This window comes from Nuphar pumila, chromosome 5, assembly GCF_984573655.1.
Source record: "Nuphar pumila chromosome 5, dmNupPumi1.hap1.1, whole genome shotgun sequence".
NCBI classification, from domain to species: domain Eukaryota; kingdom Viridiplantae; phylum Streptophyta; class Magnoliopsida; order Nymphaeales; family Nymphaeaceae; genus Nuphar; species Nuphar pumila.
The window spans coordinates 24,016,714-24,038,887 of record NC_143253.1 but is presented as its reverse complement, the minus strand read 5'-3'; the positions used below and the strand labels follow the sequence as shown (position 1 = coordinate 24,038,887).

Sequence of the window (22,174 nt, the reverse complement as noted above, 5' to 3'; positions counted from 1 at the left end):
TCAAACACTCCCTAAAATCTCAACCTGGTGAAGTTACCCAGTGGCTGAACAGTTGAAATGGGGCTTCTGCCAAGCAACAATTCAGTTTTCAATGTGCGTTAAAGTGCCCTAACGCCTAGGGTGCTTACAATGACTTTCAGACTCTCATCTTTCCATAACCACAGCACAGTAACGTCTCATTCTCAGCATACTCCCACTGTACGAATTTCTTTAAGAAAAACCATGAAAAAGCAAATTTAAGAGTTCCATTTTATTTTAAACTTCTGAAAATGAAAGTAAAGCCTTATAAAAATATTGGCAACGTTATAAACTTTGGGATTTCAATCCTTTGCAGCAAATTGAAATATCAAGATAACCTGACTTCCCAAGTTTTCAATTATACGACTAGGATAAGATTAAAAATACATTTTTTGAAACTAAAAGTTGATTGGACAATGGACACCACATTCAAAACCACTCAATTTCTGATGTGAACCTACACCATGTGTCACGATATGGGAAGGGAGATTAACTTTCAAAAGCATCTTAACAACCTTAAAGATCATTGTTATTATCTATTCGAAATGCTGGAAGAGTTTCTAATTTTGCAACAATAGAATTTACCATGACTACAAGCACCAATATAATCAATTTGCACCCTGTGAACATGTGGTTGACTGGAAACCACCTTGCCTCTCAAATTTCAACTCAGCCTACAAGTCTACAACTTGTCTTCAATGATTAGGAGCACATTAACCAACCAACATAAATACTTGTCTTGCACAACCCTAGAGATAAATATTATTTAATTTTCCAAGCAACCTCATATTCACTTAGTAACACCATTGTAAGCAATGAAAAAACAAAGAGGGAACACGGTTAGCACCACATTTCAACAATGTCACATCTGAACTTCATAGCATGAATGTAACTGCATTGATCTTATTACTCAAATATTGCAAGATAGCAGGTGCTTTATGGAATGATCAGAAGAGAAAAAGCAATGTGAATCACATCCGGAGTAGATGCCAGCAATTACAAACCAATTTTTTGCCCTATTCTGCCGCTTAAATCTGTGGACTCTTCGTTTTTCTTTCAATGTAAATGTAATCGGAGAGAGAAAAACGGGGGTGGTGGTGGTTGTGTGAGCATGAGTAAAGCACCTCAACTTGTAACTTTGGCCACCACCCCTGCACCAACTGTCCTTCCTCCTTCTCTTAAGGCAAATCTTTGTCCTGCCATAACCATGAAAAGATTTAAGATTTCATTGGACAAGCAACAGAAGCAACAAGAGATGAGAATCCCTTTTATAAGAATAACAAAAAGGATAAGGAAAAAAAAAGTTGCATAACTTTAGACAGAAAATGAGATTGTCTCTGCCACACTGCCACTAGGCTAGTTATAGGATTTAGTACACCAACGTCATGTTGATTTAAAAGTTTCATAACGCTTAGTAAGGCCTCGTCAATCACCTTGTCAAAATGCACAAAAACCAAATCTTTCACCATTGCACAAAGCTTATCATCAAATGCTAGCATTTGCTTATTTAGAGCTTTAAAAAAAGAACAAAAAAGATTCAACCAGGACAAAGACAGACATTCAACAGAATAAAGTGAAGTGTCTATTTATCATGCTTGCATGTTTTGACTTGGAAAACCAGCAGGAATTCCATAAATAGAGATAACCAAACACAGGTCCTTGATTACATGAACAAAGGGCTCATAATCTTCAAAGTTCAAATAAGGGCTGAAGAATCCAAGGAAAAAAATAAATGAACCAATGGACAAATTTTAAAAAATCTTGTGGAGGCAAACTTAAAAAGAAAAATCAAAGCTTCAAATATCTCATCTACAAAGAATATTTGTCTTCTTGAAGTTTCTTGTTTCTACCTTGCAGTTCTCTGTAGCAGTCTCGTGTACTCACATTTGAGCTCTTCCCTTTGGTCTTTCATGTTTCACTCAAGTTCCCTTCTACACCTATCCTACAAATTGTTTTAAGAGGAGCTATTCTAAGTCATTTTTCACCCTTCATTCTTCCTCTCTTCTTTTCTTATCTGAACAATCCATTGCCACGTCATGTCTTCTATTATTATACAACAACAACAACAACTACGCCTTCATCCCAAAACAATTGGGGTCGGCGATATGAACTAAAAAAGAAAATCACTCTGGGTCTTCCACATGAATCCTTCTCCTTCAATCATTTCTATCCAATGCCATGTCCTCGGTGAGGTTCAAAGCATTCATATCCTTTCCTATCACCTCCATCTATGTCTTCCTAGGCCTACCCCGACCTCTTTTAACTAATATATTTTCCCATTTCTCCATCCTTCTAACTGGAGCATCATTAGGCCTTCGCCGAATATGTCCAAACCACCGTAAACGATTCTCTCTCATCTTATTTTCAATGGGTGCAACGCCTACCTTCTTACGTATCTCCTCGTTCCGAATCTTATCTTTTATTGTATTTCCACACATCCATCTCAGCATACGCATCTCAGCTACACTCATTTTTTGAATATGATGTCTCTTGGCAGCCCAACATTCCGTACCATATAGTAAAGTGGGCCTAATAGTCGTCCTATAAAACTTTCCCTTCAACCGCAATGGCATTCTACGATCGCACAACACTCCAGTTGCACTCTTCCATTTCATTCACCCAACCTTTATCCTATGATTTACATCTCCATCTATTTCTCCATACTTTTGAATGATAGATCCCAAATATTTGAAACAATCATCCACCGGTATTTCTTGCTCACCAAGCTTCACTACACTCCCATCACTACTTCGTTGCTTACTAAATCGACATTCCATGTATTTTGTCTTACTCTTACTCAACTTAAAACCTCTTGCTTCCAATGTCTGTCTCCATAATTCTAACTTAGCATTAACCCCAGCGCTAGACTCATCAATCAAAACAATATCATCAGCAAACAACATACACCACGGCACATTTTCTTATACAAGTCAAAAAAAGAAACAGTGGAATCAATCTCTTTCTTTTCTTCACTATCGGCATAAAAGATACACATATACAAATACATACATGTGCATCTATGTGCGTAGGTACCCAAGACCATCTTCAAATTGTTTGATAAATAAATAAACATATATATTATTCATAAAATTTTATTTACTACCTAATTAAGATGAGAAATTTGGGGAGGAGGAAGAGGGGTGGGGGGTTTCAAATTAGGCACTTTTCATATACGCTTAATTAAAAATCCTAGATGTACAGAAATTTTGGTAATTAAGGAGGCAGCTGCCTGGTGTAAGCCCACAGAAAAAAAAGGGGGAAAATTTGTCCCTATTCCTCAAACACTGAAATGACCCACTTATTTTCTAGGAACCAGTTAAATATTGGCCATCCTATGATAAGAAGAAAGAAAGAACATAACTCTGAATAAGTTAGATATCTTGCAGTTACAAATCTTTAGTAAAGGATCAGTTGCAGCTGTTACCTGGTTCGAGTGGAACAGGTGATATAAGTTCAAAAGTTGCTGTCACATTGTCACCAGGCATCACCATCTTTACATTTTCAGGTAGCTCCACCTTTCCAGTAACATCTGCAGTTCTCATGTAGAACTGTGGCCTGTAGTTTGAAAAGAAAGCAGTATGACGACCACCTTCATCCTTTGTCAGAACGTAGATCTCAGCTTCAAATTTCTTGTATGTCTTAACAGCACCTGGCTTGCAAACAACCTGAAAATATTAAAACTATTACCAGCAATTAAATCAGTTTTAGAAGGCATGATGACCAACACATGGGCTTAAGTTGCTGCACTTTGAACCTGAGTAAAAAATATAGCATACTAAGGAAACCCAAACACCTCAGCTAGTTGTGTGCATGAATCACCCAAAACACAATTGAACAATATCAAGTTGGTCCATGGACCACGGATACCAGAATCTCTACTGTTGGCAGCAAATTGTGACCGACAAAACCCACCTTTCAGAGTCCAACAGAATCTTTCAGTTCAGATGATTCTAAATTCCTATACCCAACATACCAGAGTCTTGGGCCAGGTAATTCATGATGCCATCCAGTGAACTGGGTGACTATCATGGACCGTTTAAATCAATAAGAGTGACTAGATTATTCTGGAGCAAAGATTTCCACTTCGTGAAGGAAAAACCAGAACTATGTTAATCACCTGACCACGTTGCACATCACCACGCTTTAAACCACGTAAGAGAAGACCCACGTTATCTCCAGCCTAGCAATAGCATGGTAACTTGTTAATTTATAGGAAACAGATTGTATGGATTTCTGAAACAGCCGAGAGCAAAAAAGATTTACTTGTCCACGATCCAGTATCTTCTTGAACATCTCCACACCAGTAACAGTAGTTTTCAGAGGACCACCCTGGTAAAAAAATTGATAACTTGTTATCTTAGTACTTGACAGGAACTTCAATGAACAACCATGCTCAAGATCAGATATGCCCTTCACTGGCCCAGTAGCATAACACATTGGTCATCACCACGTACACGACCAACTCACCACAAAATTCTCATATGCAAGTCCAACAGGATCAACTGGCCTCTAGAAGAATCATGAACAGGAAATAGATAACAATTCAAGATCAACATTATACTGCATATTGGTTCCCCACCTGAGTCAACCCCAAAATCTCAACATCCTCTCCAACTTTAATAGTTCCCTGCTCAACACGACCAGTAACAACTGTTCCACGACCCTGTACATAAAGAATAAAACAAAGCAAAAAAGCATCATACACACATGTAGCCACACTGGCAGAAAAGTAACTTCTCTCAGCAATTTCACTGTTCTCAACAGCCAATAAAAAGACAAATTTATCCATGAAAAAGAACACTTGTGGTACAGCAAAGAGACAAAAATGGAGTCTAGTTTCTGCTTTCCTAGTACTGAAACATGTATGCATGCAACATTCATCTATAGTTGGGATTTTACTCAAATAATGTTACAGCAGAAGCTCCACGGCAAGAAAAAGAGAGAACTAGATAAATAACAACTCATGATAACTCAAAGTGTGCAAATTTTAGCAACCTTGTAATTACCATAACAATGTGCAGGAGGCAAAAAACACACACTCATCCCCCCCCCCCACCCACACACACACACACACATATATTTTCAGGTTTTTGGTCATTAAACACTTAAAAAACCAAAAAATAAAGACAACCATTTTCCGAACAGCTACCGGCCGGAAAATGACCGGGTGGGTGAGGCTCTTTTCAGGCGACACCATAGCAGCCATTTTCTGGCCGGTGGGCTGCTGGAAAATGGTTGGAATGTCAGAAAATAAAAAAAAAGTAAAAAAATAGAAAATAGAATCCAGCCATTTTCCCGCCACCCACCAACTGGAAAAGAGCAGGCCGGTCTAAAAATTGACAAAAAAATGGTTAAAAATCTAAAACAAAATCACCAGCCAGCTATGTCACAGGGACTCGGCAAAACAGGTGCCGCACCCGCGTCGACGCGACGCGACGCGGGATCGCGTGCGGGTGCGGCACCGGGTGCGGTCAACACGACCCTGGGTGCGGTCAACGCACCCAGGGTCATTTTTGTCCAAATTTTTGGGCGAATTTTTTTTTCCCCCACCCCGATGAAAAGGAGGAGGATTAGGGCAAAAAATTTTTTTTGCCCTAATCTCTCCTCTCTCTCCCCCTGAGCTCGAGCTCTCCCATCGCCGCCCCAGCTCCGCCGCCCCCAGCGTCGCCGCCCCCAGCGCCGCCGCCCCCAGCTCCGCCTCCCAGACTCCTCCTCTCGGCTCCTCCTCTCGGCTCGCAGGTATGTCTCTCGTCTTCTTGGGTCGGCTGGGGAGGGGCCGAGCACCCCCCCCCCCCCCTCTCTCGGTCTCTTGTTGGGTCGGCAGGGGAGGGGCTGAGCCTCCCCTGCTCCCTCATTTTTCGGCACAGGAGGGGCCGAGCCCCTCCCCCATCCTTTTTTTTTTTGGGTCGACAGGGGAGGGGCCGAGCCCCTCCCCCATCTTTTTTTTTTTTTTGGGTCGACAGGGGAGGGGCCGAACCCCTCCCCCATCTTTTTTTTTTTGGGGTCGACAGGGGAGGGGCCGAGCCCCTCCCCCATCATTTTTTTTTTTGGGTCGACAGGGGAGGGGCCGAGCCCCTCCCCCATCTTTTTTTTTGGGGGGTCGACAGGGGAGGGGCCGAGCCCCTCCCCCATCAGTTTTTTTTTTTTTGGGGTCGACAGGGGAGGGGCCGAGCCCTTCCCCCATCTTTTTTTTTTTTGGGTCGACAGGGGAGGGGCCGAGCCCCTCTCCCATCAGCTTTTTTTTTTTTGGGTTGACAGGGGAGGGGCCGAGCCCCTCCCCCATCTGTTTTTTTTTTTTTTTGGGTCGACAGGGGAGGGGCTGAGCCCCTCCCCCATCTTTTTTTTTTGGGGGTCGACAGGGGAGGGGCCGAGCCCCTCCCCCATCAGTTTTTTTTTTTTTGGGTTGACAGGGGAGGGGCCGAGCCCCTCCCCCATCTGTTTTTTTTTTTTTTGGGTCGACAGGGGAGGGGCTGAGCCCCTACCCCATCTTTTTTTTTTGGGGGTCGACAGGGGAGGGGCCGAGCCCCTCCCCCATCAGTTTTTTTTTTTGGGTCAACAGGGGAGGGGCTGAGCCCCTCCCCCATCTTTTTTTTTTTTTGAATTGAATTGAAAATTGTAATGTATTTTTTTTTTTGTGTTTTCAGGATAAAAATGACGGATAAAGGGAAAGGACTTGCGTCATCCTCATCCCAACATGTGAGTTCTGCTGCTAGTTTTGCTGATAGTTGCAGTGGGATTGATGATGTGGGGCCACTATGGATACATGTAGATAAACTTGCAAAAACTGGAGAAGGAGGTGGTGGGAACAAAAGATTTCGATGCAAGCTCTGCGAAAAAGATTTTGTTGGGTCTTACACAAGAGTGAAGGCTCATTTGTTGAAGATACCAGGACATGGCATTTCAGCTTGCAGAAAAGTTGATGAGTCAATGCGAAGGCAATACAAGAAAATACAAGAAGAATATGAGAAGAGAAAGGCAATGGCCGATTCTTCTGCAGTCAGTGTGCCATTTGCAAGCCATCAAGAAGATGCTGAAAAAAAAAGAAAAGTCAATCTAGGAGGTAGAGGAACGATACAAGCAGCATTCAATACATATGGAAGAGAAGAGTTGGATAGAAAAGTTGGGAGGTATTTTTATTCTGGTTCACTCCCATTTAATGCGGCTAGAAATCCTTATTGGAAGGATTTAGTAACATCCTTGGCAAATTGTAATTTGAGTGGTTATGTGCCTCCAAGTTCAGAAAAAATACGAACCACACTTCTTGCAGAAGAGAGGGCAAACGTGGAGAGGTTGCTAGAAATTAAAAAATATTCATGGGAGCAAAATGGAGTTTCCATTGTGTCTGATGGATGGACAGATATTCAAAGGCGTCCATTAATCAATTTCATTGCTTGTTCGCTTAGTGGCCCAATATTCTTGAAAGCAGTTGATGCATCTGGGGAATATAAAAATGCAGAGTATTTGAAGGGATTGTTTATAGAAGTGATAAAAGAAGTGGGTGATCAGAAAGTGGTACAAATCATTACAGACAACGCTCCGGTTTGTAAAAGTGCAGCGTTGAGTTTGGAGAGTGAGTACCCTCATATTTTTTGGACTCCCTGTGTAGCACACAGCTTAAATCTAGCCCTAAAGAGCATATGCAACCCCAAAGAAGAAGAAAATTCACAAGCATATGCTTTATGTTCATGGATTGAAGATTTAGAAAGAAATGTCAAAAGCATTAGGAATTTTGTTGTTAACCACCATCGTGCTAATGCTATATTTAATAGGCATTCTGATTTGAAATTGTTGAAGGTCGCTGAAACACGTTTTGCGTCCATCATTGTGATGATGAAGAGGATTAAAAGAGTGAAGAATGCTTTGATTAACATGGTGACTGATGAAAATTGGACATTCTATCGTGTTGATGATGATATGAAGGCTCAAGAAATTAAGAAATTCATTCTTGATGATGAGTTTTGGGACAGAGTGGTATACTTCCTTCAATTTACGCAACCTATTTGGGAAATGTTAAGAGAAGTTGATAAGGATGAGCCCATGCTTCACAGAGTTTATGAAATGTGGGATAATATGATTGAAAAAATACAAGCTATAGTTTTCATGCATGAAGAAAAAAATCCTGCATTGGATGATTCAGATTTTTTTAATCATATTCATTCAATTTTAGTCAGAAGATGGGATAAGAGCAACACTCCTTTGCATTGCATGGCACATTCTCTTAATCCAAAATATTATGCAAATAAGTGGCGGGCTGGTGGTATTGGTCGTGTCCCTCCAAATTTAGACCCAGAGCTATCAAGACATAGAAATATGTGTATGACAAGACTTTTTCCAGAAGCACATCTTCTACATCAAGTCACACAAGAGTTTGGAAAATTTTCATCTTCGAGATTATATGCACCGGCATTATTCGCGAGAGAAGAAGATAATATAGATCCTATCACATGGTGGTCAACATTTGGATCGGAAACACCTCTTCTGCAACGTCTTGCATTAAGATTGCTATCGCAGCCTGCTAGTTCATCTTGTTGTGAAAGAAATTGGAGCACATATTCTCAAATCCACAACATGAAGAGAAATAAACTCACCAGCAAGCGTGCAGAGGATTTAGTATATGTTCATTCAAATCTTCGATTACTTTCGCGAAGCAATGATGAATACAGGTACTAATTTGCTCTCTTAGTTATTTGATTATTTCTTAGTTTTCATTTAAATATACTTGTATTGTATTTATCATTTTCAATTTGGGTTTATAATGCAGACAAGGAACATCCAAATTTTGGGATGTAAACCCAGAAGAGTGTGACTTCGAGGGAGAACATGAATTCAACGTAACAAACATGGATTTAGCTGAGCCCAGTATTCCTTCTAATGATGCATTTGATGATGAAGAAGAAAATTATTAGCATTCATTACTTCATCAGGATATACTTTGGTATGTAATTTAGTTCTTTTATGCATACTTATTTGATTGATATTTAGGTCGATTTATGTAATTGCTTTACTTATTTGATTGATAATTTGATATTTAGGTAATTTGATATTTAGGTTGATATACTACATGCATGATAAATCATATTATGAGTTTATGACAATGTTTACTGTTAAATGTTAAAACTGTTAAAACTTCAAAATTATATATATATATATATAATTTTTTTTTTTACATTTTTGCCCCTGCCGCACCCCCGCACCCGGGTTTTTTGGAAGTGCCGAATCCCCGCACCCGCACCCGCACCCGCACCCGCACCCGCTCCCGCACCCGCACCCATGTGACATAGCCAGCCAGCCACCGGCCGGGAAATGGCTGGGCAGGTACTGCCCACGCCGAGCGGAACCTGTCCTGCCATTTTCCGGCTGGTGGCCAGCGAGAAATGGCCAGACTAAAGGTATGCTCAGAACAGCCAACATGAAGGGCTGTTAGAGGAGGCATGGAGAACCCTTCCCTGATAAACCAGGTTAACAACCTGGGGGGAGTGGTTTTCTCACTTGCCCAAGTTTTCAACAAAACCTGGTTGTCACCCAAACAGCACCTAACTGGGTTTACACCCAAAACCAGGTGGGTGTCATCCAAACAGTACCTAAAAGTTTGCTTGCACACAATTCCAAGTGATTTTTTTTTAACTTGCTTACATCTTCAGTGGCACAGACAGTTACATTAAACATCAAGTCGACAAGTTCACAAAGCTGATAGTGCATTTGCAAATTTGAACCTTTTCTGATGGAATGAAGCTTCGTAAGTGTGTTCAGTGTGAGAGAAGTTAGCCGAACATTAGGGATTGCAGAAGGATGAAGCACTCTTAATCTGAAGAAAATTAGGAGGGATAAAGCACAGTTTAATTGTTTCAGAAATTTTGAAACAAAATGTGACCCAAGTAATTTGGTGAATAACTAAGTCACAGGGATTCGGCCAACCAGGTGCCGCACCCGCGTCGACGTGACGCGACATGGGTGCATGTGCGGGTGCAGTCAACCCGATCCTCGGTGCGGTCAAGTCACCTAGGGTCATTTCTGTCCAATTTTTAGACCTTAAAAAGAATTACGCCCGATGAAATGGGCTGCGTAGAGGAGGATTAGGCCAATTTTTTTTTGCCCTAATCCTCCCTTCCTCTCCTCCCGACCTCTCCTCTTGAAGCCGAAGCCGGTGACGACCTCTCCGTCGGACCCCGACGCCGGCGACAACCTCTCCGCCGGACCTCTCCTCCTCAGGTACTCTCTCTCACTCGCTTTGTCTCTCTTCTCTCCGTCTCTCACTCTCAATCTCTTTGTCTCTCTCACTATCGCTCTCTCCATCTCTCACTCGTTCTCTCTATCTCTCCATCTCTCTTCTCTGTCTGTCTCGCTCAATCTCGCTCCATCTCTATCTCTTCTCTCACTCTCAATCTCTGTCTCTCGCAGCCGGCTTGAGTGGCAGCAGACATCTCAGTGAATCTATTAGCAATTTCTTCCATTGGGCTTCCAGGAATAGGCTTGTTATAGATGCGAAGAGCATTCTCACAATATGATTTTGATTCTCTGGGTCTTCCTGTCCTATTATACAAATTAGCAAGATGGACAAACACTGATGCAGCTGCTGGATGGTTCTCACCTTTTGTTGATTTTGAAAACAATAATGGCTTTTTGATATGCAAAAAACTGCCTCATCATACCGAGATAGTGATAAATAGATGTCCCCAATGCTGCAATCTACATAGGCCACCTCATTTTCCTGGCCATTAGATACCATGGCCATGTTGGCCAAGACCAGATGCTCAAGAGCTGCTTCATAATCTCCCCTTGCATCGCAGATAAGACCCATGAGCCTCCTGTCGGCAGCTTCTTCAAAAGAAGCAGACACTCCACGTTCTTTATGGAAGTCAAGAGCTTGCTGGCAAAGTTTTGTGGCTTCATCAAATTGCAAAGTCTGCATATGGGCTTCAGCCAAGTACTTGCAAGTTTCTGCAACTCTTGGATCAGTTCCTCCCAGAACACATTTCTGAATCTCAAAACCCATAGTGTAGCACTCAATGGACTGTTCAAGTTGACCTAGCATTGCGAACGTGTCCCCCAATTGCATATACCCAGAAAAAACAGCAAGGGCATGATCTTGGCCTTCTTCCAGGACTGAGATCTCGATTGAATGCTCAAGAATAGGTATAGCCTTAACATAATGTCCCAAACTGCAATGGATTGCAGCTAGAACATACCAACTCATAACCAGATCCAAACTCGGTTTCTAATTTGCACATTTCTCAAATGATTTTGCAGCCCTTGTAGCAAGTTCCAAAGCCTTTTGAGGGTTGTCACCAGACGAGATCAATTCCCTTGCCATCTTAAGCAGGAAATGTCCCAGGTCAAGGTTATCTAGACTGGCTTCTGAAGGATTGTCGGTTGCGCCTTGTGACTTGCCTGATGTTACAGACTCCGTTTCTTCACAGAATTCATAGTTTCAGTAGGTGGTTTAGCTGTATTGCTATCTGGACTGGAAAGAGGCTTCTTTTAGACCCTAACAGGGCTTCTTTCACCTTGAGATTCCCTGAATTTTCAACAGAAGAATCATCTTGTTGGTTTGCAGGTGGTTTTCCATGCGTTGGTTTTGTTCTTTGAAGTACTGGGTTTTGGTGAAACTTGCAAATCTCTGTCTTCTCTTACTCTCAATCTCTCTGTCACTTGCAGCCGGCCTGAGTGGAAGCCAGAATGTATTTATTGCATGCATGATGATGAATTGATTTGATGATATTATGATAATTGTTAAAACTTAAAAATTATATATATATATATAATTTTTTATATTTTTGCTGCACCCCCGCACCCAAATTTTTTTAAAGTGCCGCACCCCAGCACCCGCACCTGCACCCATGTGACATAGGTGAATAATTGTTTTTCTAGACAATTAGTACTGAACCTGCCCATTAGCCAGACTACTTATGATTCAGGGCTATTTGGGACTTGTTTCTTGACATTCTTGACAACAGTAGGCTACCCAATCAAGTACGGCAGAAATATGGTTTTCATGGACTTTGTCATTCCTACCAGCACTAGAATCTTGACAATCAAAGAAATATCAGATCTCCAGGGAACACCAGAACATACACTAAAATACTCTGAGATCAGTACAACTACAAGGTCAAATAATGGTGGTTGAAGAAGATTATAGCTGTTTTGGACTCTTCACACACAGACACGCTCACAATCTGCACTTTCTCACAAGCATCACCTTAGAAGAAGCCAATAACCTGAGCAACGGTAGGACAATTACCAGTTTGTTATCCTTGATGAACCTTTTTAGTACAAGATACACAATGTGTAGCATTAGAAAGAATTGCAAATGAGCCAATGGTAGGACACTTACCATTGTGTTATTCCTGATTAACCTTTTTAGTACAAGAAACACAATGTGTAGCATTAGAAAGAATTGCAAATGAGTCTTCCACATATTGTTATAGCACCAAGAACAGTATCATAACTGAAGATCATGATATGAAAAAAATATCCATGATTGTCTTATTGACAAGTAAGCCTATTCTGAATGGACTGTTTCTCTGAGGACAAATCCTCATCAAATCCACCAACAAGGATAAGTGGTCCAAATATGTAGTGTCTACCAGTTTGAAAGACAAGCAGTAAGCTGTCTCATCATGCCAAAGAATTTACAAGAGCTAACATCACATTATAGATAAGTGACATAAGCATTTACCAACTTATCCAGCATGAGAGCTCGCCCATGAGCAAAACATCTTTAGTCACTTGCAGCCAGAACAAAGAAAACCAGCATCTGAGGGTGCTAGCTTTCCTACATGTGACATCAACAGGGCAAAGTACTGGTTTCTCCCGTGTTTCATAGCATGGATTTTTCATAGGTCACAGCACTGGGGGGAACTAAGCAAATCCTTTGTGCAAAAGGATCACAACCATCCCATTCACTGAATCTTCCTAATTCATTAATTATAATCAAGAGGAACTGACTGATTACTCTGTCTCTTCCCAACTCAAACCTAAAATGGATACTGTAACAGCAATCTGTTCGAGTTCGACAACCTTGGCTGAAGCAACTGTATCCAGAGATCAAACATGAAAATATAGCTAAACAAAATACTACACTAGGCTGGCAGAGAGCAAACACTAGAGCCTCAGAAGCTGCACCAAGAACTTTACCTGAATTGAGAATACATCTTCAATAGGCATAAGGAATGGTTTGTCAAGTTGTCGCACGGGTTCAGGTATGTATGCATCAACAGCATCCATTAATTTCAAAATGGCCTTCTTCCCTATTTCCTCATTTGTGCCTTGCAAGGCTGATAAAGCTGAACCCCGGATTATTGGAATTTCATCACCGGGGAACTTGTAAAAGCTTAGAAGCTCTAGAAAATAAAATGAACAAGTGAGAGCCCATAAGCTAAATCTGAAAGAGATCAAATTAAGAGCATATATGAGCCAATAAAGCAGATTTGGAAGGAAAGTTTAAATTAATAATGCATGACAACCTGTGCTACGAAGATAAAAATATGGGATCAAGCAATGACATGAGGGTGAAAAGGACACCAGGCATACGATGATACAGGAGCACTTAACATCCATGAATATTATGATTTCACTCCAAATAATCCTTTAAATACCGTGATTGGCATGATTAGAAAGACCACAATTCGTGCAATCTATAAATGACTTTTTGGGTTGTTTATCTAACCTTAGAAATCCTTTACATAATTTGTTTATTTTTTATACAATTCACTAATGAACCACTCATGTTAGTAAACCGTGTGGACTACATACAGCAATTAAGCATTGTGTCAGAGATGCATGCCTTACACAACAGTAAAAAGAAGTGTCAGTGTAACAACAATAATCATAAAATATCTGGAAAATACCTCGCAGTTCCATCTCTACAAGTTCCAGAAGCTCTGGATCATCAACTGCGTCAACCTTATTCAGAAAGCACACAAGAGATGGCACTCCTACCTGTAAAACATATTACAGTTATGGACTACAATTTTGGCTCACATCAAAAGCATTCATATCTTGCTCACAGAAGAGTAGCAACCTGACGTGCAAGCAAAATATGCTCCTTTGTTTGTGGCATGGGCCCATCAGGGGCAGACACCACAAGGATTCCTCCATCCATCTGAGCTGCTCCAGTAATCATGTTCTGCATTTCACCCAAGTCTTATATGTGTTAACAAAAAAGAGGCGGGGTTGAGTTCTGGTGGGACACAAGCAGAAAAAATGTTGTCAACAGGAAATGTTATGTTGCATAATATATGCCAGTACCAACAAGAGTCAGAGAAGCATTGAGAGCCTCTGGACCTCAACCAAGAAACTATACAAAGCAAAATATTTTCCACCAAGCAAAGGACAAAAGTTTCGGATTATCTGCCAACTAAGCACATTTATATGAGAAAAAACCAGAGTTGTCAGTCGGGGAAGCGGGAGCGGGAAGCGATTTGGGAAGCAGAAGCGGGAAGCGGGAAGCGGGAAGCGGGAAGCGAGGCACTTCAAAAATTTTAGGAAGTGGGAAGCGTGGGACAACTTAGAAGCGAACCAGGAATCGTCTCGGAAGTGAACCGGAAGCGACCTAGGAAGCGAAGGGGGAGCGAAAAAAGAGAAAAAATAAAAAAAACACAAAAAAAATGAAAAAATAAGGGGAAGTGTGCTTCCCCGCACGTTTCGGACGCACCACGTTTCGTGTTTCCAGTAACCCCGGAATAAAGTATATTTGCCAACTATCTCCACAAAACATCTCTTGCATATAAACAGATCCACAAGAGTAAAAGCATTAATTTTCTCTACACTAATGCTTTAAAATCCATAAAATGCACCTCAATAAATACACACTTGTTCTAATGACACCATCACGACTATAATGTGCTGTTAAAAGCAAATACCTAGATTGGAAGTTCATTATCTCATGCATCCTTTCCCTAGGTATCTCAAGGACAGAGTAATTTGCAATGAGTAGCTTATATGACATTATAACTAGAAAACTTTCACATTTGCCACATGCACTGAAATACTCAAGCAACCCCGTTGGCTATATCTGGGGCAGTGGTTGAGTCTATATATACTTCCCAACTTCACAATAACAAAAAGTTCTAACTGTGAAAATAGTAGGTTGGCTAGGCTAAGGATACATTTGGTATTTGTTATGTTTGACATGTATTATTTTGTAAATTTGTATAGCTCAGTACATTAAGTCATTTTATGTACATATTAGGTGCATTTTTTTCTTTGTTTCGTTCATGTCTTGTAACCTTGTGAAGAGGGTCAACTCTATGGTATATTAACTCTCTTTTTGCTCTCTCAATAAAACTGAAAGAGGTTTTGACCAATGTTGCCAGACTAGGAAGCGGAAGTGGGAAACGATACGGGAAGCGATGCATTTTAAAATATATATAGAAAGCGGGAAGCGAGGAATAATATATATATATATATATATATATATATATATATATATATATATATATATATATATATATATATATATAAGAATTGAATGAGAATCAAAATAAAACACAAATAAAAACTAAAATAAAAGTGACTAATACTAAATTTCATGCTTTTTTAGTGTAAGAATTAAATTTCTAATAAAATCTAAAAATGATAACTACCAATTTAGCGAAAGCACATGGAAGTGAGTGAGAAGAGTTAGAGAAAACACATGAAAAGCATGAAAAGTTTAGTAAGAGAACATATAATAAGAATAAACGAAGTGTGTGGAAAGCATAGGAGAAACGTGGGGGAATCGAGGTTCTCATCAAGTTGCGGAAGCAAGGAGTATCACGCTTCCGAAGCGAGTTTCCGGGAAGCGAGCTTCCCACCTATCTAAGAAGCTTCCGGTAACTCTGGTTTTGACCATCCACTCCATCATATCTTATGCATGTGGCTCCAACACCGATCATTTGAAGACTAGTAAGACCCCTAAACTTCAAAACATCTCAGTCCTTTTGTACTTTCTTAATTCCTGATATGACATATCTGTCAACCACAGTGATCGACATTATTCAAACTCTCAAAGATTATGATGAACAAAATACCAACCTTTCTTTCACAATATTTGCTTAAGCACAGCTTTTCTTTTTGTTACTGAAAACCCGCTGTCTTCACAGCTGGCAATAATTCAACATGGTGCTGCAACTATTGCATTGTATTGTATGACATGATATCCTATTGTCTTGAAAAGTAGATTGCATCAATATCATATTCATTGCATCATATCATATGGCGTGATAGCCTAATTATTGAAAAATAGGGCGCATTACACCACATGAGTGTGAATCATACAATACAAGCTGTACCACATGATACAAGCCATATCATACAAGTTGATACTAGCTGGAACAAGTATTCTCCGACAAATATTTTTCTCTTTTCCAGTTTGGTTGAAATTTTATGATTAATATGGTTGTTTTGACCAAATTTTTATACACAGAACGTTAAAAAAGAGTTTCCACTCCCATTCCAGGTCTCTTTTTTCTCAAAAGTTGAAAATGTTAGAGATTTTGCTTTGAGGCTTTATTCATGCATGTCAAAGATAAATTTACATATTTGGAAGAGGAGGTGGTGGTGGTGGTGAAAACAATGAGTTCAAAGGCTAGAAGCCTAGATCACATTAAAAATCCTTGAAACTGAGGTTCACCACCTACTTCTAGGGTTTTAGATTCCTAAAATTGGTACTTTTAAAGTGTTTTGTGTAATTCAACCATGTAACTTCCATAACTGCTGTTTGTGCATGAGAAAATGTATATTTGATACAAAATCTATTAGTAACAAGAGAGCGGGAGATAGAGACACAACCACTTTGTTTGCCAGTCGACAAGAACGAGATATAATGAATTTCCTGTTCTACAAAAATTAGCCAAATACATGGTTACAATGTCATCTGGCAAGTGGCAACCATGCACATCCCTTTAGCTCGTAGATAATACAGACAAAAGTGATTACTTTTGGAATATATGAGCAGAAAAAAAGATGTGATCAAAGCTGTCACACGGATACATAGCATGTGTACCCCTTATTGACATGACATGACACTCGGACACCTCAAAGACATGGTATGACACTTCATTGACATAGTCAAACCAGCTTCATGCACAGTCAACATTGTGTCATTAACTTTATCTATTTTCTTTTATGATCTTATTTACTTATTTCATATGCAATTCACTAAATTCAGTTATTTTTCTTTTAAAATTTGTCATCAATTACATTACATTTCAATTTCAACTTAATTTCATCATTTGATGTTCCAAAATGTAGTGATTCAAATTTGTTTTCTGCACACACACACATACATACATCTGTGTGTACACGGTTGTGTTCCCATGTCCTAATTTTTGAAAATTATCATATCGTACTAAGCATATCTGCATCGTGTCCCTCTTGCACATCCGTATCGATGTGGCATAGGATCAAAGCAGTTATAGAAGAAGATGAAGGGCAACAAATTGAGGAAGATCAAATATCACCACCAAAAGATGCATAGCAGCCATCACCTCCAAAAATTGGAGAAAGTTGTGTAACATATGAAGTTGGAAGAGGTTCTTGGGCATATGAAAAGTACTGTATAGAACGTTGACAAAATGCTAGATGATTACAATGTGGAATAGGTAGTTCTATATGTTGGGTGTGAATCAGCCATTGAGCATGATCATCATTGGATTGAGTGCCTCCCATGACTCTATGCACACCTTTTACAACATGCTTCAAACTTGGAGAAACTTAGGTTAACTCTAAAATCATCATTCCGTGCTTCAAACTTGGTGAAACTTAGGTTGACTCTAAAATCATCAATTGTTTGCATGCCTTGGGGTTTGACACACTTTCTTCTTCCTTCTATCGCCAACATAGCCTCCATTCCCCTTTTCCCCTTCTTTCACTGACCAACCATTGGGAAGCACCAGTTGAGTCTAATTAGGTATGGGTTTGAAAAAAAAACAGATTAAAAGGGGGTTCCTACCCCTTTTTTTATCAAATATGCAATTGGAATGAGAACAACGACTTATTCTATGGGGCAATGACATTCATTTTCACCACAGAAGAGTGTTGTAGAATTTAATTGAGAATATAAGATGTGCTACATGTGTTGTTTCTAATACCATAATAGATGCTATTACACGCAACTCATGTGTGTGCATGTGTGCACTGCACATCTGTGTGTGTGTGTGCACATGTGTCTATGTATGTAGTATTTCTAGTTTTGCATTTCTTAATTCTTCTGAGTATAATTGACTACATGTTGCCACCCCAACTGCACCTAGACAGACGAGAGAAACAAGATACTGCAAAACCCCATCACCTTGCTTTCTTTTGAATTTAGCAAATAAAAAATGCCAGCTTTAACCTATACAGCACACAAAACCAACCATCTAATCGTGTTAAAGGACTACAATCATCACCACCACCACAACTTCCAGTAACCTTTGAGGTTGCATTGCACATTACAAATTGTAGAAAAAAATAAGGGAAAACTATGGGAAATGATGAGAAGAATCTAAACATACTTTTACATAATCGGCATGCCCAGGGCAATCCACATGTGCATAATGGCGCTTTGAAGTTTCATATTCAACATGAGCCTGCAGCATCAACACCTTGTTTTTAATTTATGACAAAGGGCAAGTGTTTGCAGTAATAAACTTAAAAGGTAAATAAGCCTAAACTAGACAAGAAACAAAAATAGAATGATGCTGGTGATGATATAGACCGTTGCAATAGTAATCCCTCTGGCTTTCTCTTCTGGTGCCTTGTCAATCTCATCAAATGCAACAGCCTTAGCTTTTCCCTCTTCTGCCAACACCTGAGTCAGAAAATGAAGAGATCAAAGCCAAATCAACATAAATTTCCTCCAAGGTTATATAGAGCCTGTGACACAGAATCTTTAACCTCTACAATTAAGATAAACCATAGAAATAAGCAAAAGACCAAGATGGTCTGACCTTTGTGATTGCAGCTGTTAGAGTAGTTTTCCCATGATCAACATGACCAATGGTCCCAACGTTCACATGTGGCTTCCTACAGCAACAGAAAATGCATATATGAGAACACCAAAATAACAAATAAGTAGTTTTAGAAATAAGCTAATCCCGTCACTAATATGGTCATAGTTCTGAAGAATAAATAAAAGAATCCAACTGCTTATATGTGGTTGGTGAGACTAGCAGATTATCATACCATTATATACACACGCTTTGCTCCAATTTACAAACACCAAAAGCTACAAGGTTCATATCATGAAAATAAAGTGGAGGGGATTGAGTGAGATTTCACTATGAATTGACAACCATACCAAAGTGCAAGTATGCATTTGCTATAGCACTTTTTTCTCAGAAAACACTTCAATGGACAGAATTCCAGGACAAAATTAAACAAATCTTGCATAATAATATCTTCAAGAAGAAGTCAGCATAAGGCAATTCAAGTTTCAAGTAAATTTTCAATTTGACATAGATATACAACTACAAGTTGCTTGATCAAGGTAAACATATCCTATGCCAACTAAATGCTTCTTAAAAATCACCAGTAGAAATCTATGATAATGCCCATACCAAACATAACTTCTAACCATATTCAATTTCTTTATGCAATTAGCAATCTCTTCATACAATTTAGCATTCTTGTCTATCAACATAACATTCTAGTCGTGCAATATCTGAAGAGAATGGACTAGGAGATGCCTTCAAGTCATACCTGTGGCCTAGTTCCGGATCAAACTACATAAGCGTTTATGTTCTGCATGTTCAAATAATTCCTCCCACACCCAAGGCTTTTCAAGATTAACAAACAGAATGAATACTCTCGTCATTTTCCCAATTGAAAGATAAAATACAACTTCTTAATTAGTGAAATCAGAAACATGAGGAGATGAAAGATAAGGGAGTTATCAGCAGATAAAAAATTAGCAAAGAACAGAAGTATTCAGAAAACCATGTTCACAGTCACAGAAAGAAGGGATGTGTGCCGAAGATAGACATATTGCTATTAGGGAGCTCAATCAAACATCGAGCTCCGGAGCTATTTCCACCTCATGGGGCCCTAGATGTGTCCATCCCATCAGCACATATGCTATCCTTTACAAGGAAAAGAAATGGCTAGGCACGCTCCTAACAGAAACCACTGCTTTTTGCTCAAACTGATCCGAAGTTGCAATTTTTTCGATTTGCAAGCCACAATGGCATAGCAACAGTTCCTCATCTCTATATGGCCGATCAGATAAGCGATTAGAACAGGACGTAATTACCACTAATAAGAAAATTAAGAGATTTGCCACTGCCGTTCACCATATGATTGATGCAAATCAAGGAACGTGTCCACTAAGGGGGTGTTTGGATGCACCCCTCAACCTCGAAAAAACAGGACAAGTTGGAACATTGCACTTTCATGCTCGCTACAATATCCCACTTTATCCCGGATATCAGGATAAGTGGGTGCATCCAAACACTCCCTAAAGATTTCACAAAAAACAGTGATTTTGGAAAAACGTATTCCACAAGAACACTCAATCAGGACACCCACAAGATGACTCAAAGGCAACACGAAATGAACAAACACCACAATCATCTCAGAAACACGCTATCGATCACACAATCAACCCCAAAGTAAAACGAACAAGGAAAAGATAAAAGAAACCAAAGAAGCAACAAAACGAAGAAAGAAAGAACCGCCATGAAATCAGGAAGGAAATGGGCTTACGTGCGCGTAAACGTCGCCATCGAACGGCTCCACCAAGAGCCGCGAACGGAGTCATCGTTCCGACCACCATTCTGCAAGTCCGCGACGAGAGTAGGATTCACGAGCTCCCATCTGCAACGCGAGTAGAGTGGAGAGGAGAATCCGATGAGACGCTTGGTCGAGTGGCTTCTGAGTAATAATGAGGAGGACGCCATGGGAGAAGGGTTTTCCGCAGGAAAAACGAGAGAAAGAAAACCCTAGAGATCGGAAGTGGGTAGCCTCCTCATGAGAAACAATGGAGGGAAGGAGGAAACTAAGGATTTGGGGGGGATGCTGGGGCTTTAAGGATAACTGGGGGTTTCTGTTTCAGCAAACAGGACGAAGAAAAGAAATGGTGGGAAGGAAGGGTTTTAGACTATAGTCACCACTGGTGAAAGCAGGAGGGAGGAGGGTTTTGGAGAGGGAATGCAAAATGACGGGAATGGTCATTGACTTCTAGTCAAGGACGAGTACAGCCTTGAACTTGCGAGTCAAACTGGTGTCACTTGTCTTCGTGTTGGCCCATAAAAAACAATGGCATATGAACTGTGAAGATATCGGATTCGGATCGGACGTAGGCATCACGTGTCATGGACATTATTTGGACTAGGTTTAAATTCTGGTTCGAGCTCGGATACAGATAGAGAAGACTTACCACAGAGACCCCATGATCTCTCTCTCTCTCTTAAGTTGGGTATGGTCCAGATGATGAGTGGTGCAAATTTGAACACGGATTTTAAGCAGTAAGTCTGAATTGGAATCCAAAACATACCTGTTTGCTTTGATCATTAGTGTTTTCTTATGGTTCAAGAAACCTGGCATGGTTAACGATATGGTTCTCAAATGGCAGAAAAATTCTCACAGAAAAAGAAATTTTTGACTAGAAGTTTTGATATGATAACTTTTCTAAATGAAAAATTTTCATTTGTTTGTGTAACATGAGAAAAATGAAAGAGGGGTGGATCAGCCCTCTAAGAGAGGGTTGGAAACGGTGGTGGGTGAAAGGAAGATGAAGATGGAGGAAGCTTTTCTTGTGGCAGCCTCTTGAGATGAGATGTGTTGTGGGTGAATGGTTGCCTTAATAAAACAGATTTTTTGATAGAAAAAAAATCTTCCAATTGGAGGAATTTAATTCTTCCACTTGGAGGAATTTAATTCTTCCACTTGGAGGAATTTTTTCTTATCAAAAATTATATTTTTTAGTTTTTTTTTCAAAAATTCTCTTGTTTGGAATGGTTAGAGAAGTTGTGATTTTTCTTATCTACTTGCATTTTTTCTGTCATTTTCTCACTTCTAAATGAGCTCTTTGGGCAAGTTTGGAAACAAGAAAGATGTTTGAAAAGTGAAAAAATAAAAAAATGCATATGGATTTTTTGTCCCTTCCAAACTAGAGAGATTTTTCGGCTGAGTTTTTCTAAAGATTATACTTTTTGATAGAAAACATTTTTCATTGGAGTGAAGGAATGTTTTATAC

At 39.8% G+C, this 22,174-nt stretch overlaps 2 protein-coding genes and 1 pseudogene across 2 annotated transcripts; 1 reads left to right on the top strand and 2 right to left on the bottom strand.

Annotated features, from left to right (window-relative positions):
• Positions 1-892: 892 nt before the first annotated feature.
• On the bottom strand, positions 893-21,007 carry LOC149837132 (elongation factor Tu, mitochondrial-like). Its single transcript, XM_090007259.1, has 12 exons — positions 20,683-21,007; positions 18,930-19,005; positions 18,698-18,790; positions 18,495-18,569; positions 14,039-14,143; positions 13,866-13,956; positions 13,153-13,358; positions 4,598-4,681; positions 4,282-4,347; positions 4,136-4,198; positions 3,443-3,683; positions 893-1,214 (listed from the first exon to the last, which is right to left on the bottom strand). The coding sequence occupies exons 1-12, from the start codon at positions 20,874-20,876 to the stop codon at positions 1,144-1,146; spliced, it is 1,365 nt and encodes a 454-aa protein (XP_089863385.1). The 5' UTR covers positions 20,877-21,007; the 3' UTR covers positions 893-1,143.
• Positions 6,618-9,009, top strand: LOC149837134 (putative transcriptional regulator tpeD). The gene is made up of 2 exons (XM_090007257.1): positions 6,618-8,681; positions 8,780-9,009. The coding sequence occupies exons 1-2, from the start codon at positions 6,637-6,639 to the stop codon at positions 8,922-8,924; spliced, it is 2,190 nt and encodes a 729-aa protein (XP_089863383.1). The 5' UTR covers positions 6,618-6,636; the 3' UTR covers positions 8,925-9,009.
• On the bottom strand, positions 10,362-11,857 carry LOC149837133 (protein KINESIN LIGHT CHAIN-RELATED 1 pseudogene; annotated as a pseudogene).
• Positions 21,008-22,174: the final 1,167 nt, after the last annotated feature.